Source organism: Rhinatrema bivittatum, chromosome 14, assembly GCF_901001135.1.
Source record: "Rhinatrema bivittatum chromosome 14, aRhiBiv1.1, whole genome shotgun sequence".
Classification (NCBI taxonomy): Eukaryota; Metazoa; Chordata; class Amphibia; order Gymnophiona; family Rhinatrematidae; genus Rhinatrema; species Rhinatrema bivittatum.
In genome coordinates, this window is record NC_042628.1 from 59,523,251 (window position 1) to 59,536,263 (window position 13,013).

Consider the following 13,013-nt stretch of genomic DNA (forward strand, 5'->3'; position numbering starts at 1 on the left):
CTCGAGCCCGCTGACAGCCACGGGCTCGGAAACTGGATGCCGGCAAAATTGAGTGTCCGGTTTTTGGCCCGACAACCGCCAGCCCATTTAAAATTTTTTTTTTTTTTTCACTCTTTTACACCCTTCGAGACTTCTGACTTAATATCGGTGCCGGCAGAAACTAGCGCCTACCTTTGGGTAGGCACTAATTTCTTAAAATAAAATGTGCGGCTTGGCTGCACATTTTACTTTCTGTATCGTGCGGGCACACCTAATAGGGCCAGCTATTAGGTGCCGTGGGTTGGACGCGCGTTTTCCGCCCCTTACTGAATAAGGGGTAAGGGAAAACGCACGTCCAAGGGCAGGTTAACAGTGCGCTCCATTGGAGCTCACTGTACCGTATCGGCCTGTTAGATTGTAAGCCCTCTGGGGACAGAGAAATACCTACAGTACCTGAATGTAAACTGATGTGATATCTCAGATCGAATGTCGGTATATATAAAAAAAAATAAATAAATGTCCTTTTCTTGCCTTGCTGTCCTGTTTATTTTTCTTCTCTTTTTCTCCATCTTTGTCTCTTTTGGGGTATTGTTCTGTTACTCAGCTAACTGGAATATGTGCCTACCTAACTCCTCTTAATTGGATATACATTGTGTATTGCTCAACCTAGGGCATCTCATTTCACTGACAAAACCTGTTAGCATTATTACATTCAGTCATGTGATGTATTCTCTCACAATTGCTGAAATATGAAACACATTTCTCATTTTATTTTTTCTGCTATTCCTATCAAAAAAAAAAAAAAAAAAAGTACAGCTCCAGTACTGAGAGGGGTTGCAATTAGTGTTTGAATGGAAGTGAACATTGTTCCCTCATTCATAAAAATAAAATATTCTGATACATCCCACAGGAGACTGCAATTATAGAAAATTGGTTCTTACCTGCTAATTTTTGTTCCTGAAGTACCACAGATCAGTCCAGACTCCTGGGTTTTGCCTCCCCTCCACCTAGAGTGTCAGTATTACACTGTACCCAAGCAGAAAGATTAAAGCATAACTTCCACATAAACAACCTCCAATGAACGAAACCATGCCCATACTCCTTTCCCTGACAAAGGGGGGCATTTGGTAAACTTGCAGAAATATGACTAACTACCGGCCGAGCGGACTCTCCGTTTTCCCATGGGCAGGACTCTGGACTGATCTGTGGTACTACAGGAACGAAAATTAGCAGGTAAGATCCAATTTTCCTTTCCCTGTACATACCCATATCAGTCCAGACTCCTGGGATGTGCCAAAGCTTCCCTAACCAGGGTGGGATTGAGAGTCCCGCTCAAGTACACTGGCCCTCAAGGAACTGGGCTCAGGGGCCCGGACATCTAGACGATAATGCCTGCTAAAAGTGTGTGTACATTTCCAGGTAGCCACCCCACAAATTTCCTGCGGCAACACCTGTTGACATTCCACCCACGAGGCTGCTTGCGATAGAGTAGAATGAGTTTTAAGATCAACCTGAATCGGACAGCCCTGAACAATGTAAGCCGAAACAATAGCTTCCTTTAGCCAGTGGGCAATAGTGGCCCTTGAAGCTTTATGACCCCTCCTGGGTCCACTCCACAGAACGAACAGATGGTCCGAAAGACTGAAACTGTTCGTGACCTCCAAGTAACGCAACACCATCCTCTTTACGTCCAACTTCCTTAAATCCCTAGACTCTGGAGTAGAAGAATTCAGACCCGCAAAAGAAGGGAGCTCCACTGACTGATTCAAATGAAAGGAGGACACCACTTTCGGGAGAAAGGAGGGAACTGTTCTTAAGGAGATCCTGCTTCAGAAATCCGTAAGAAGGGCTCCCTGCAAGATAAGGCCTGAAGCTTGGAAACACACCTTGCTAAGGAGATAGCCACAAGAAAAACTACCTTCAATGTCAGATTCTTCAGTGTCGCTCCTTTCAATGGCTCAAAAGGAGCATTACAAAGGGTGCGGAGAACCAGATTGAGCTTCCACGAAGGACAGGGTTCCAGACAGGATGCGAGCCACCAGACAGAAAACGAGCCACATCCAGACGAGATGCTAGCGCAACCCCCTGCACCTTTCCACGAAAATAACCAAGGGCTGCCACCTGAACTCATAGCGAATTAAAACGCAAGCCTCTTGGCTAATCCAGCCTGTAAAAAATCTGGAACATCTGGAATTGAAGCCCTGGGCGACTGCACTTCGTGGTCTAGACACCAGGATTCAAACACTCCCCAAACTCTAATGTATGCCATGGAGGTAGAAGTTGTATAGGAACGTAAGAGCGTGGCAATAATCGCATTCAAGTAACGCTTTCTACTTAATCACTGCTTTTCAAAAGCCATGCCGCTAGACAAAAGCAATCTACCTCTCCGAAACAAACGGGGTCTTGTTGCAGGAGATTCGGAGATGGCCAAAATCTCAGCTAGATTCAGAAGGTCAGCAAACCACAGATGCCTCGGCCACTCCGGAGCCACGAGTATCACCTTGCCCGGATGAGCTTCGATGCGGCGCAGAACGTTTCCAACCAACGGCCACAGTGGAAAGACATACAACAGAATGTCCTTTGGCCAGGGAAGGACTAGAGCATCTACCCCCTCTGGCTCCTGGTTCCCGTCGCAGACTGAAAAAAAAAAAAAAATTCGAGGAGCCTTGGCATTGCAGCATTTTGCCATGAGATCCATGGAGGGCATGTCCAGCATGTGCACAGAAGACAAGAAAAGTCTCTTTGGAGAGTTCCCACTCCCCCGGGTCCAACTGGTGGTGGCTGAGAAAATCGGCTTGCACATTGCGGCCTCTCACATTGCCACGGTGGACAATCTTGTAGAGGTGTTGCTCCGCCTAGTTGATTAAAAGCGGAGCTTCTGCCGCCACCGGACGACTCCTGGTTCCCCCCTGATGATTGATGTAAGCCACCGTCGTCTCCTTGTCAGAGAATACCCTCACTGATCGTCCCTCTACTAAAGGAAGGAGGGCCTGCAGCGCCAACCGAACCGCTTTGATCGACCAGGAGGATTCCGTTCTTGTCCATTGGCCTTGCATTGCCATTCCTTGACAAACTGCCATTCCTTGACAAACTCCTCCCCACCCGGAGAGGCTGGCATCGGTGGTTACCACTATCCAGAAGGGAATTTCCAAATCCACCCCCCTCCCACCGTAAATTGCCTGGACACAGCGACCAAAGAAGACTGGTCCGTGCTGAATCAGTCAGTGGGAGGAGAAGATGAAACTGTTTGGAGAGTGGATTCCACTGGGAGAACAAGGCTGACTGAAGAGGACGCATATGCGCAAAGGCCTAAGGCACCAATTCGAGAGTGGAAGCCATCGAACCAAGGACCTGCAAAAAATCCCAGACACTGGGCGAGGCATGGATCGCAAGGACTCCACCTGAGTGAGAAGCTTGAACAATCTGTCCTTGGTAAGGAAAACCTTTCCCAAGATCGTGTCGAACAGAGGACCCAAAATCTCCAAGGACTAGGAAGGTACCAGGTGACTTGTCGGGGTTGACCACCCAACGAGTTCAACATCTGTAGCACCCTCTGCACCGCTGTTCTGCAAAGGTGTTCTGACTTCGCTCAAAACAGCCAATCGCCCAGGTAGGGGTGTACCAGAATCCCCTCCTTTCGTAGGGCCGCTGCCACAACCACCATCACCTTGGTGAAGACTCTGGGAGCCATCGCCAGACCGAACGGTAGAGCGCAAAATTGAAAATGATGCCCCAGGATCGCAAACCGCAAATATCTCTGATGATCCGGGTTTATAGGAATGTGCAAGTAAGCTTTTGTCAGATCCAGACATGCTAGAAATTCCCCTTTGTGTACAGACGCTATCACTTAGTGAAGAGTTTCCATCCGAAAACGAGGCACCTTTAAAGTCCGATTGACTCTAAGTCTAGGATGGGACGGAAGGTGCCCTCCTTCTTGGGAACCATGAAGTAGATGGAGTAGCGCCCTCGCCTGAGCTCTCCTGCGGGTACCGGAACTATGGCGCCAAGGTCCTGTAACACCACCGCAGAGTGTCTTGTACCGCCCGGCGTTTTTGGAGTACCCACATGGGGAAACTACGTACCGCTCGTGGATCGGCTGAAGAAAATCTAACGCATAACCATGTTCTAACTATATTTATTTATTTATGGTTTTTTATATACCGATCTTCTTACATTGTATGCAAATCAAATCGGTTTACAGAGAACAATTAAAACTTGCTTGGTAGCATTACATATAACGAAGAACTTTTAAGTAACAAATAAATATAAGAGAAAACATATATGAACAATAAGTAACATGGTATTAGAAAAGTATTCCTTTTATACATATGCCTTGCAAGAGGCCGATGAGAAAACCTTATAATAATTAACTTACATGTGGATGTATCGAACGAAATTGTGCTAGGGTGCAGGGAGGATAAGCAAAGGGAGGACACGGGGGTGGAGGGAGGAGAGGGATAAACAAGGGGTCTAGGAGAAGGTGGTTTTAATGGGGAGGGAAAGGGGTGGAGTTTAAAAGGAAAGGAAGATTAAAGCTTTAAGGGAGGTGGAGTTATACAATTAGAGCGAATCAGAACATAATTGCAAGTTGAAAGTGGCTTGTGAGTAATCAGGGAAATGCTTGGCTGAAAAGCCAAGTTTTCAGTTTTTTCTTGAATGATAGGTGGCAGGGGTCTTGTCTGAGGACTGGTGGAAGCGAGTTCCAAAGAGAAGGACTTGCGGTGGAAAAAGCCCCACTGATCTGAGGTTAAGTTGGTCCACTCTTCTAGAAAAAGGGATAACCTCCTCCCTATTCTTGGGACGGAAGAGTGGACCAGCCTCATTTCATTGCGCTAACTTAGGACCCCCATGAGATTGTGGGGCTCCATCTCTGGCAGGCTGGCGCCCTCAAAAGGACTGATTCCAAGCAGATTGGCGGCCGGGACCCTGTCGAAAGGATGAACCAGTGGACCGTGAAGAGCAAAACCAGCAATTTCCCCGAAATCTTGCCCATTGAGGAAATGATCTTCTCGTCCTGGGTCTATCCTCCGGCAACCTGTGGACTTTATATTCTCCCCAGAGATTTTATCATGTCCTCCAACTGACACAAAGCAGCTTACCCTTGAAGGGTAAGGAACCCAGTTGAGCCTTAGACGAAACATCCGCAGCCCACTGTCTAAGCCAGAGGAGCCTGCGGGCAGACCCGGCAGAGACCATAGTCCTACCAGAAGTCTAACAGATCATAAAGCGCGTCAGCACTAAGCTACAGCCGCCTCCAGGCGCCCCGCTTGCACCACCTCACTCACAGAAAGGGATGCTGCTGCTTGCAAATCCTGCACCCAGCGGAGACTGGCTCGTAGCGTAAGACTGCTGCACATAGCGGCCCGGACCCCTAGGGCAGAAACCTAAAAAATCTTTAAGTTGCATCTCCAATTTGCGATCCTGCAAATCCTTCAGGGTAGTGGCTCCTGTTACCGGGATGGTAGTTTTCTTGGTCACTGCCGAGACCCCAGCGTCCACCTTAGGGACCTTAAGTAGGTCCAGCACTTCCTCCGGAAACAGGTATAACTTGTCCATAGCCAGACTTACCTTTAAACCAAGGTCCAGAGTGTCCCTCTCCTTCAACAAAAGATCCGTAACTGACATATGAAACGGAATGGATCGAGCTGGACCCCTGAGCCCCACCATCACTGGATCCATAGCCCCAAACCAGGAGTCCTCCGGAGGAACCTCAATGCCCAGCTCCTCCAGAATGGCCGGGATAAGTGGACCTAGTTCATCCCTTCTAAACAGGCGAACCAGTTTGGGATCATCGCCCTCCACTAGAGGCGTGCCCACTGGCTTGGCCGGCTGGAGCTGGTAATCCTGATCCGCATCTGGTCCCTCACCAGGGGCTTGCGGAGGAGACTCCCCTTCATCCACACAGTCCGTATCTGAACTGTCCACCGGACCGGAAAGGGAGTTTGGCCTTGGAGGCGTCTATGCCACTGTATGACTTAGTACGCTTCTGGAGTGTTGAGGCTTCTGTCCCAGCCCCCAGTGACGCCAGGACCTCATGGGGTACCTTAGTACCCTGGCTCTTTTCTGCTTTCCGTGCTTTGAAGGCTTTATGCAGCAAAATAACAAAGTTGGAGGAGAACGAGGAAGAAGACTCATCCGAGTCTTTCCCCTGTTCCTCATCTGAGGAAGAGATCTGAGCTGCCTGCAAGTCGCACACCCCCCCCCCCCCCAAGGACAGCAGGATGCGGCGAAAGAAGTGGCAGGGAGCTCCCCTCCCCCAGGACAGCCTTCTCCTGCTCCCTGAACGTTCGCAGTAAGGCTTCAATACCTGCGCTGAGGAGAAAAGGGTCCTGAGGCTGCCGCAGCAATTCTGCCCTCCCAGGGTCCCTGCGTGCTCTAGAGCTGCTTCAATGCGATTTCACCAGAGCCGGCTTCCCCGAAGAGCCTTCCCCTCCCGACAAGCAACCGGTACAAACATGCCAAGCTAAATTAGGATCGGGGCCCGAAAAAAGAACCAGTGCGACCAAGACAAACCCCCGGGAGCTCGTAGGAACTGAAAAGGGTGGCGAAAACGGCATCGGAAGGAAGGAGGGTCGAAAGAGACTGCTAGGCCGGCTCAGAAATTAAATCACCTCAGCGTTTTGTTTTTTCCTATGTGCAGATCTTCAGAGGGTGAGTGAACCGGGCTCCCCGGTATTATCCTCAGCCGCAGGCAGTTATAGGGCTCCCAACCCTCTGCTCCAGAGCTTCTGCTACCAAGGGGGGATGGTCCCACCAGGACCTAGCAACCCCCTGGGATTTAGTAAAAACAAAGATCTTCTCTTTGTTTTTACTAAATCCTTGCTTTAAGATTCCCAAAGGAACGAATACCAACAAACTTAAAACCTAACACCAAACCCAGACTAAAGGTTTTGCACCTCCACCATCTGCTGAAGACAGAGAAATGCTGACAGACTCTAGGTGGCACCTCAGGGGTATAAGACTGAGTCCATTAAACTTCTCTGTCTCCATCTACTGGAGGGGAGGCAAAACCCAGGAGTCTGGACTGATCTGGGTACATACAGGGAACTCTGGGGTTTCTAAATTGAAGGTAGAAAGTACTACAGCAGATTTGGATCTGGGAAGAGCTTCCAGGGCTTGGGCATGCAGGTGGTGGAGGGTCTTTCGTGGACTCTGCAGGCATGGGACTAGCTCTGGCCTGGAATCTGACTGCCAGGAGAAAGGCTGCAGGAGCTGGGGAGGCAGGAATAGTTCTAGAAAAAAAAAAAGTGCTTGTGCTCAGGCAGTGAGAGCAGGGAAGAGAGCTAAGCCTGTGGAGGAGGGGGAAATCAAATTGATAAGCGAGCTGAGCTTACCAATGAAGGGAAGCCTAACTGCTGAGGAAAAATGGGAATCAGTGAAGGGATGGGTGAACCTTAGCCAGCTGCCTTCCTCTACAGGCTTGGAGGGGTGAAGAGGAATCTTCTAGCAAGTGGAAGTATGGGGAACAGAGTACAGGTCAGTGGAAAATGGGGAGCAGAACAGGCTAAGGGGATGTAGGAAATAGAGCAGGAAGAGGTATTAAACCCTTTCTCCCCAAATATAAATTAAAAGTATGCCCATGCAGGAGGGGTAAAATTAGGAAGAGATTAGGAAAATGAGAAAAAAAAATTGTGTTTGTGTGTGTGGGGGGGGGGGGGGGGGGGGAATGGAGCAGCAAGTCTTCCCTAGTTTTTGTTTTGGCCAAATAACCTGCTCCTCACTGGACATTTAAGCATAGGCTGGTCAGTCACTCACAACCTATTGTGTTCTGTTTATTCTATTTTGCGGGGGGCCCTGTAATTTGTATCAAGTTAAACATCTCTCTCCCACTCATTTTCAAAAGTTGTCTATGACCTTAGACAGAAGCTTTGTATGCCTCTTGAAAAATCCTGGCCATTTATTGCATCTTATTGTACTGGCTGTAAACCACCTTGGATCCCTTTGACAGATCACAGCGCATAAATCCAGATGGAAACTGCAAGGAATATGCATACCAAAGTGCAACACAAGCTGCTGCCAAGTGCCCCTAGACAGATAGGAATACATTTAGCAGGTCTGAACAATCTATACAAATTATCCAAATGAGCATAATTAAAAATAGAGCGATTTAATTTAGTATGGTCTCCTGTGGCAACTGCCTATTTAACAAGGAAACCTGCATGAGAGGGACAGAGCCTCTCATAAGCCTGTGAATGTAAGGTTGGGGTCTGAGATCAGCATGCATCTGCCCAATGCTGCTCTCTCCTAGCTGGAGAGGAATGGAGGGAATGAAGCAAGTGGGTTTTGGAAGGGGAAAGTTTTTCTTCACGGAAAGGGTGGTGGATGCCTGGAATGCCCTTCCAGAGGAAGTGGTCTAAAACTGTGAAGGACTTCAAAGGGGCGTGGGATAAACACTGTGGGTCCATCAAGTCTAGAGGATGTGAATAAAGAAGAGGCAGCAAAACACTGCACGGAGCAGCAGTAGCCATAGAGGCATTCACGAAGCGGGATGCCAGGGTTGGTATTCCACCTTCATGGAGCGGAAGGATGGAGGGCTGCCATCTCAAAAAAAAAAACAAAACCAAACAGGGGGGGGGGGTAAGAGTATGGGGCAGGGGTGTGGCCTGCTTGTTGCAGCAGTTGCTACCCCTAATTGAGCTGGATGTTCACTTGGATGCAGATCTGGCGCTGCTCTCTACATTGGTGGTGGGGTGGAGGGGAATTAGGGCTGGAGGGTACTGGAAGCCAATAGTAACAGGTGGGTGAGAGAAAAAGATAAAAAAATATAAATAAAAAGATAAAGTGCGTAGCTTGCTGGGCAGACTGGATGGGACGTTCGGTCTTCTTCTGCCGTCATTTCTATGTTTCCTGAAAGAACATGGAAACTCTATACCATAGAAGGCAGCAAGTTTTATGCAATATAATCCTGGCTAAGAGACTGCTGTAATGTTTGCAGGAATAGATCACATCTCCATAGAATGCAACCAGCACCAGCATGGAAGAGAACAAAATTGGCTATGGATAATCTGGTGTCCCATCCTCTCCCTTCACTAGAAAGCAGTTTGTGACTGGACTGTGTGAAAGTATCAATGTTTGGAGCTCCTGCCCCTTCTCTGCTGGAAGCATTGCTTGCAGAGGGCAGGGTCTCTTACCTTTTTATCCAATCCATAGGCTATGGCAGCTGCTGTGGGCTCATTGATAATCCGGAGTACGTTAAGGCCAGAAATGGTCCCTGCATCCTTGGTGGCCTGACGCTGAGAGTCATTGAAGTAGGCCGGCACTGTGACGACAGCATTGTTGATAGTCTGAGAGAAGAGAAAGAAGCAAAAAGACAGTGGGAGGATAAGCCTGGTCACCGCCTGCAGGTGAACAATGAGCAATGTAGAGATTACTTACCTGATAATCTCCTTTTCCTTAGTGTATGCAGATGGACTCAAAACAAGTGGGTATAGTGTGCTCGTGCTAGCAGTTGGAGACTGATCTGACGTCAGCACGGGTACATATACCCCCACAGGAAGTGCAGCAATTCAGTAATCTTCCTTGCAAAAGCTATATGGATATATGTGTAACTGACTGATCGATTAAATAAACAGGATTACCCTGACCGGTTGATAGTAGCTGGAGACCGCCAGCATTCCCAACCGGAAGGCGTCGACACCCGGCAGGGTGGATGCCCTATCATAAGAAAACATGGCTTACCGTGAGTTGGTGAATCCCCATGTATACCAGCAGCCGGGCGGGATGCTGAGTCCATCTGCATTCACTAAGGAAAAGGAGATTATCAGGTAAGTAATCTCTACATTTCCTAGCGTGTAGCAGATGGACTCAAAACAAGTGGGATGTACAAAAGCTACTCCCGGACTGGATGGGAGGCTGCCTGAGGACCGTTTAGGATTGCCCTCGCAAATGCTGTGTCCTCCCTGGCCTGGACGTCCAGACGGTAGAATCTGGAGAAGGTATGGAGGGAGGACCACGTCGCTGCTCTGCATATCTCTGCAGGCGACAGCATCCTAGTTTCTGCCCAAGAGGCCGCTTGCGCTCTGGTAGAATGAGCCTTGACCTGTAGAGGCGGTGGTTTTCCTGCCTCTACGTAGGCCACCTTGATAACTTCTTTGATCCAGCGGGCGATGGTTGGCCGTGAGGCCGCTTCCCCTTGCTTCTTCCCGCTGTGAAGGACGAACATGTGGTCCGTCTTTCGTACTGCTTCTGACATTTCCAGGTATCTGGACAGCAGTCTGCCGATGTCGAGATGGTGTAGCATTCGACCTTCTTCCGACTTCTTCAAACCTTCCGTGGTTGGCAAGGATATGGTTTGGTTGAGGTGAAGTGAAATTGTGAGACTACTTTGGTTAAGAAGGAAGGAACCGTGCAAAGATGGATAGCCTCTGGAGTGATTCTGAGAAACTGATCACGGCAGGACAGTGCTTGTAGCTCTGAGATGCGGCGTGCTGAACACACAGCCAGCAAGAACACCATCTTCAAGGTTAACGAACTGAGAGAGACAGGCCTCGAAGGGGCCTGAAGGCGGGTCCCGCTAGAAATTCCAAAACTAGGTTGAGGTTCCACAGGGGCACTGGCCACGTCAGTGGCGGGCGAATATATTTGACTCCTTTCAGGAAACGTGAGACGTCTGGGTGTGTGGCAATGGTGTTTCCGTCCCTCCTGGGACCGTAGCAAGACAGCGCTGCCACCTGAACCTTGATGGAGTTGAGGGATAGACCCTTCTGAAGTCCATCTTGCAGGAAATCCAAAACGATAGGGATTTTTGCAGCATGTGGATTGGTGCTGTGAGTGTCGCACCAGGCTTCAAATACTCTCCAGATCCTTATATATGTTAGTGATGTGGAGAACTTGCGTGCTCGGAGGAGTGTATCTATTACCAGCTCCGAGTATCCCCTTTTCCTCAGTCTAGCCCTCTCAATGGCCAGACCGTAAGAGAGAATTGAGCTGGATCCTCGTGGAGGATGGGACCTTGCCGCAGCAGGTCCCTGTGTGGAGGCAGGGGTAATGGATTCCCTGCCAGTAGTCTTCTCATGTCTGCGTACCAGGGTCTTCTTGGCCAGTCCGGGGCCACTAGAAGAACTAGGCCTCTGTGCCGCCGAATCTTGTGTATAATGGCGCCCAGCAGGGGCCATGGAGGAAAGGCATATAGCAGGATCCCCTGAGGCCATGGCTGTACCAGGGCATCGATCCCCTGGGATAGAGGATCCCGCCTGCGGCTGAAATATCTGGGTACGTGAGCGTTGGACCTGTCCGCTAGTAGGTCCATGCCCGGCGTCCCCCACTGGTCCACAATCATCTGGAAAGCTGTGGGCGACAGCTGCCATTCCCCCGGATTTAGGCTCTCTCTGCTGAGGAAGTCTGCCGTGGTGTTGTCCTTCCCGGCGATGTGGGCGGCGGAGATGTCCTGGAGATTTGCTTCCGCCCAAGTCATCAGGGGGGCTATTTCTAGAGATACCTGTCGGCTTCTGGTTCCGCCTTGACGGTTGATGTATGCCACTGTGGTGGCGTTGTCCGACATCACTGACCGCTCTGTTTCGGAGTCTGTGGGCAAATCGCAGGCAAGCTAGCCTGACTGCCCGTGCCTCTAGTCGGTTGATGTTCCACCCCGACTCTTCTCTGTTCCACCGCCCTTGGGCAGTGAGTTCCTCGCAGTGTGCTCCCCATCCGTTCAGGCTGGCATTTGTAGTGAGCAGGGTCCAGGTTGGGGAGGACATTCTTGACCCCCGGCTCATGTGGCCGGGCTGCAACCACCACCGTATCTGATTCCGCACTCTGGCCGGTAGAGGTAGGTGTACGGTGTAGTTCTGTTCTGTGATCGAGGGGCTCCACCGAGATAGGAGGGCACGTTGTAATGGTCTCATATGAGCCCGTGCCCATGGTATCACCTCCAGAGTAGATGCCATAAGGCCAAGGACCTGTAGGTAATCCCAAGCTGTGGGCCGGGTGGCACTCAGCAGGGCCTGCAGACGATTCCGGAGCTTTGCTCTCCTCTTGGATGTCAGACTGACCTTGTCTGCCTGGGTGTCGAATCGGACTCCTAAGTATTCCAGTGACTGAGAAGGCTGCAGGGAACTCTTGTTCAAGTTTACAACCCATCCTAGGCTTTCCAGAAGAGATATAACTGTTGGTTGCCTGGTGGCTCTCCTCCGGTGACTTTGCCCTGATCAGCCAATCGTCCAGGTAGGGATGGACGAGAACTCCTTTCTTCCTGAGTGCTGCCGCCACTACTACTATGACCTTGGTAAAGATCCACGGCGCAGTAGCTAACCCGAAGGGTAAAGCTCGGAACTGGAAGTGTTGGCTCAGGACTTTGAAGCGTAAATAGCGCTGGTGATCCCGATGGACTGGGATATGCAAGTAGGCTTCCGACAGATCTAGGGATGTGAGAAACTCCCCTGGCTGTACTGCATTCTTGACAGACCGCAGAGTTTCCATGCGGAAGCTGGGGACCCGTAGATGTCGGTTGACTGACTTGAGGTCCAGGAATGGCCTGAAAGTGCCCTCCTTCTTGGGTACTATGAAATAAATGGAATAATGCCCAGAATTCATCTCCCCTGCAGGCACTGGGATTATGGCTTTTAGGGACAGGAGCCTCCGCAAGGTAACTTCTAGTGCCGCATTCTTGAGGGGTGAACAAGGAGATTCCACAAACTTGTCCGGTGGGAGCCGAAGAAAATCCAGGTAATACCCTTCTCGGATGATGGCGAGAACCCACTGGTCCGAGGTAATCTCGACCCACCTGCGGTAGAAGAGGGTTAGCCTGCCCCCTATGGCTGCTACCCTCGGATGGGTCGGCTGATTGTCATTGTGGGGTGCGGCCGGGACCAGAACCCGAGCCGGTTCTCCTCTTGTTGTGCTTAGCCCGAAAGGGCTGGTTCCTGGCCTGAGAAAGAGGTGCTTGGTAGTGAGCCCTGTAAGGGTTGAAGCGCTGAGAGTGTCTACCTCTGGATGGTCTAGGAAAAGAACGCTGGCTCCTCCTCGACCTGTCTTCTGGTAGACGGGGTAATGGAGAGGCGCCCCATCTATTAGCCAGTTTCTCGAGATCACTGCTG

The 13,013-nt window shown here is 50.2% G+C and overlaps 1 protein-coding gene across 1 annotated transcript in view; it reads right to left on the reverse strand.

Moving 5' to 3' along the window:
* LOC115075766 (heat shock cognate 71 kDa protein-like) overlaps positions 1-13,013 on the reverse strand; it is a 260,192-nt gene that overhangs the window by 172,425 nt on the left and 74,754 nt on the right. Inside the window, 1 exon segment of the mRNA XM_029576505.1 lies at positions 9,111-9,263. Within this exon segment, the coding sequence (XP_029432365.1) occupies positions 9,111-9,263 (153 nt within the window).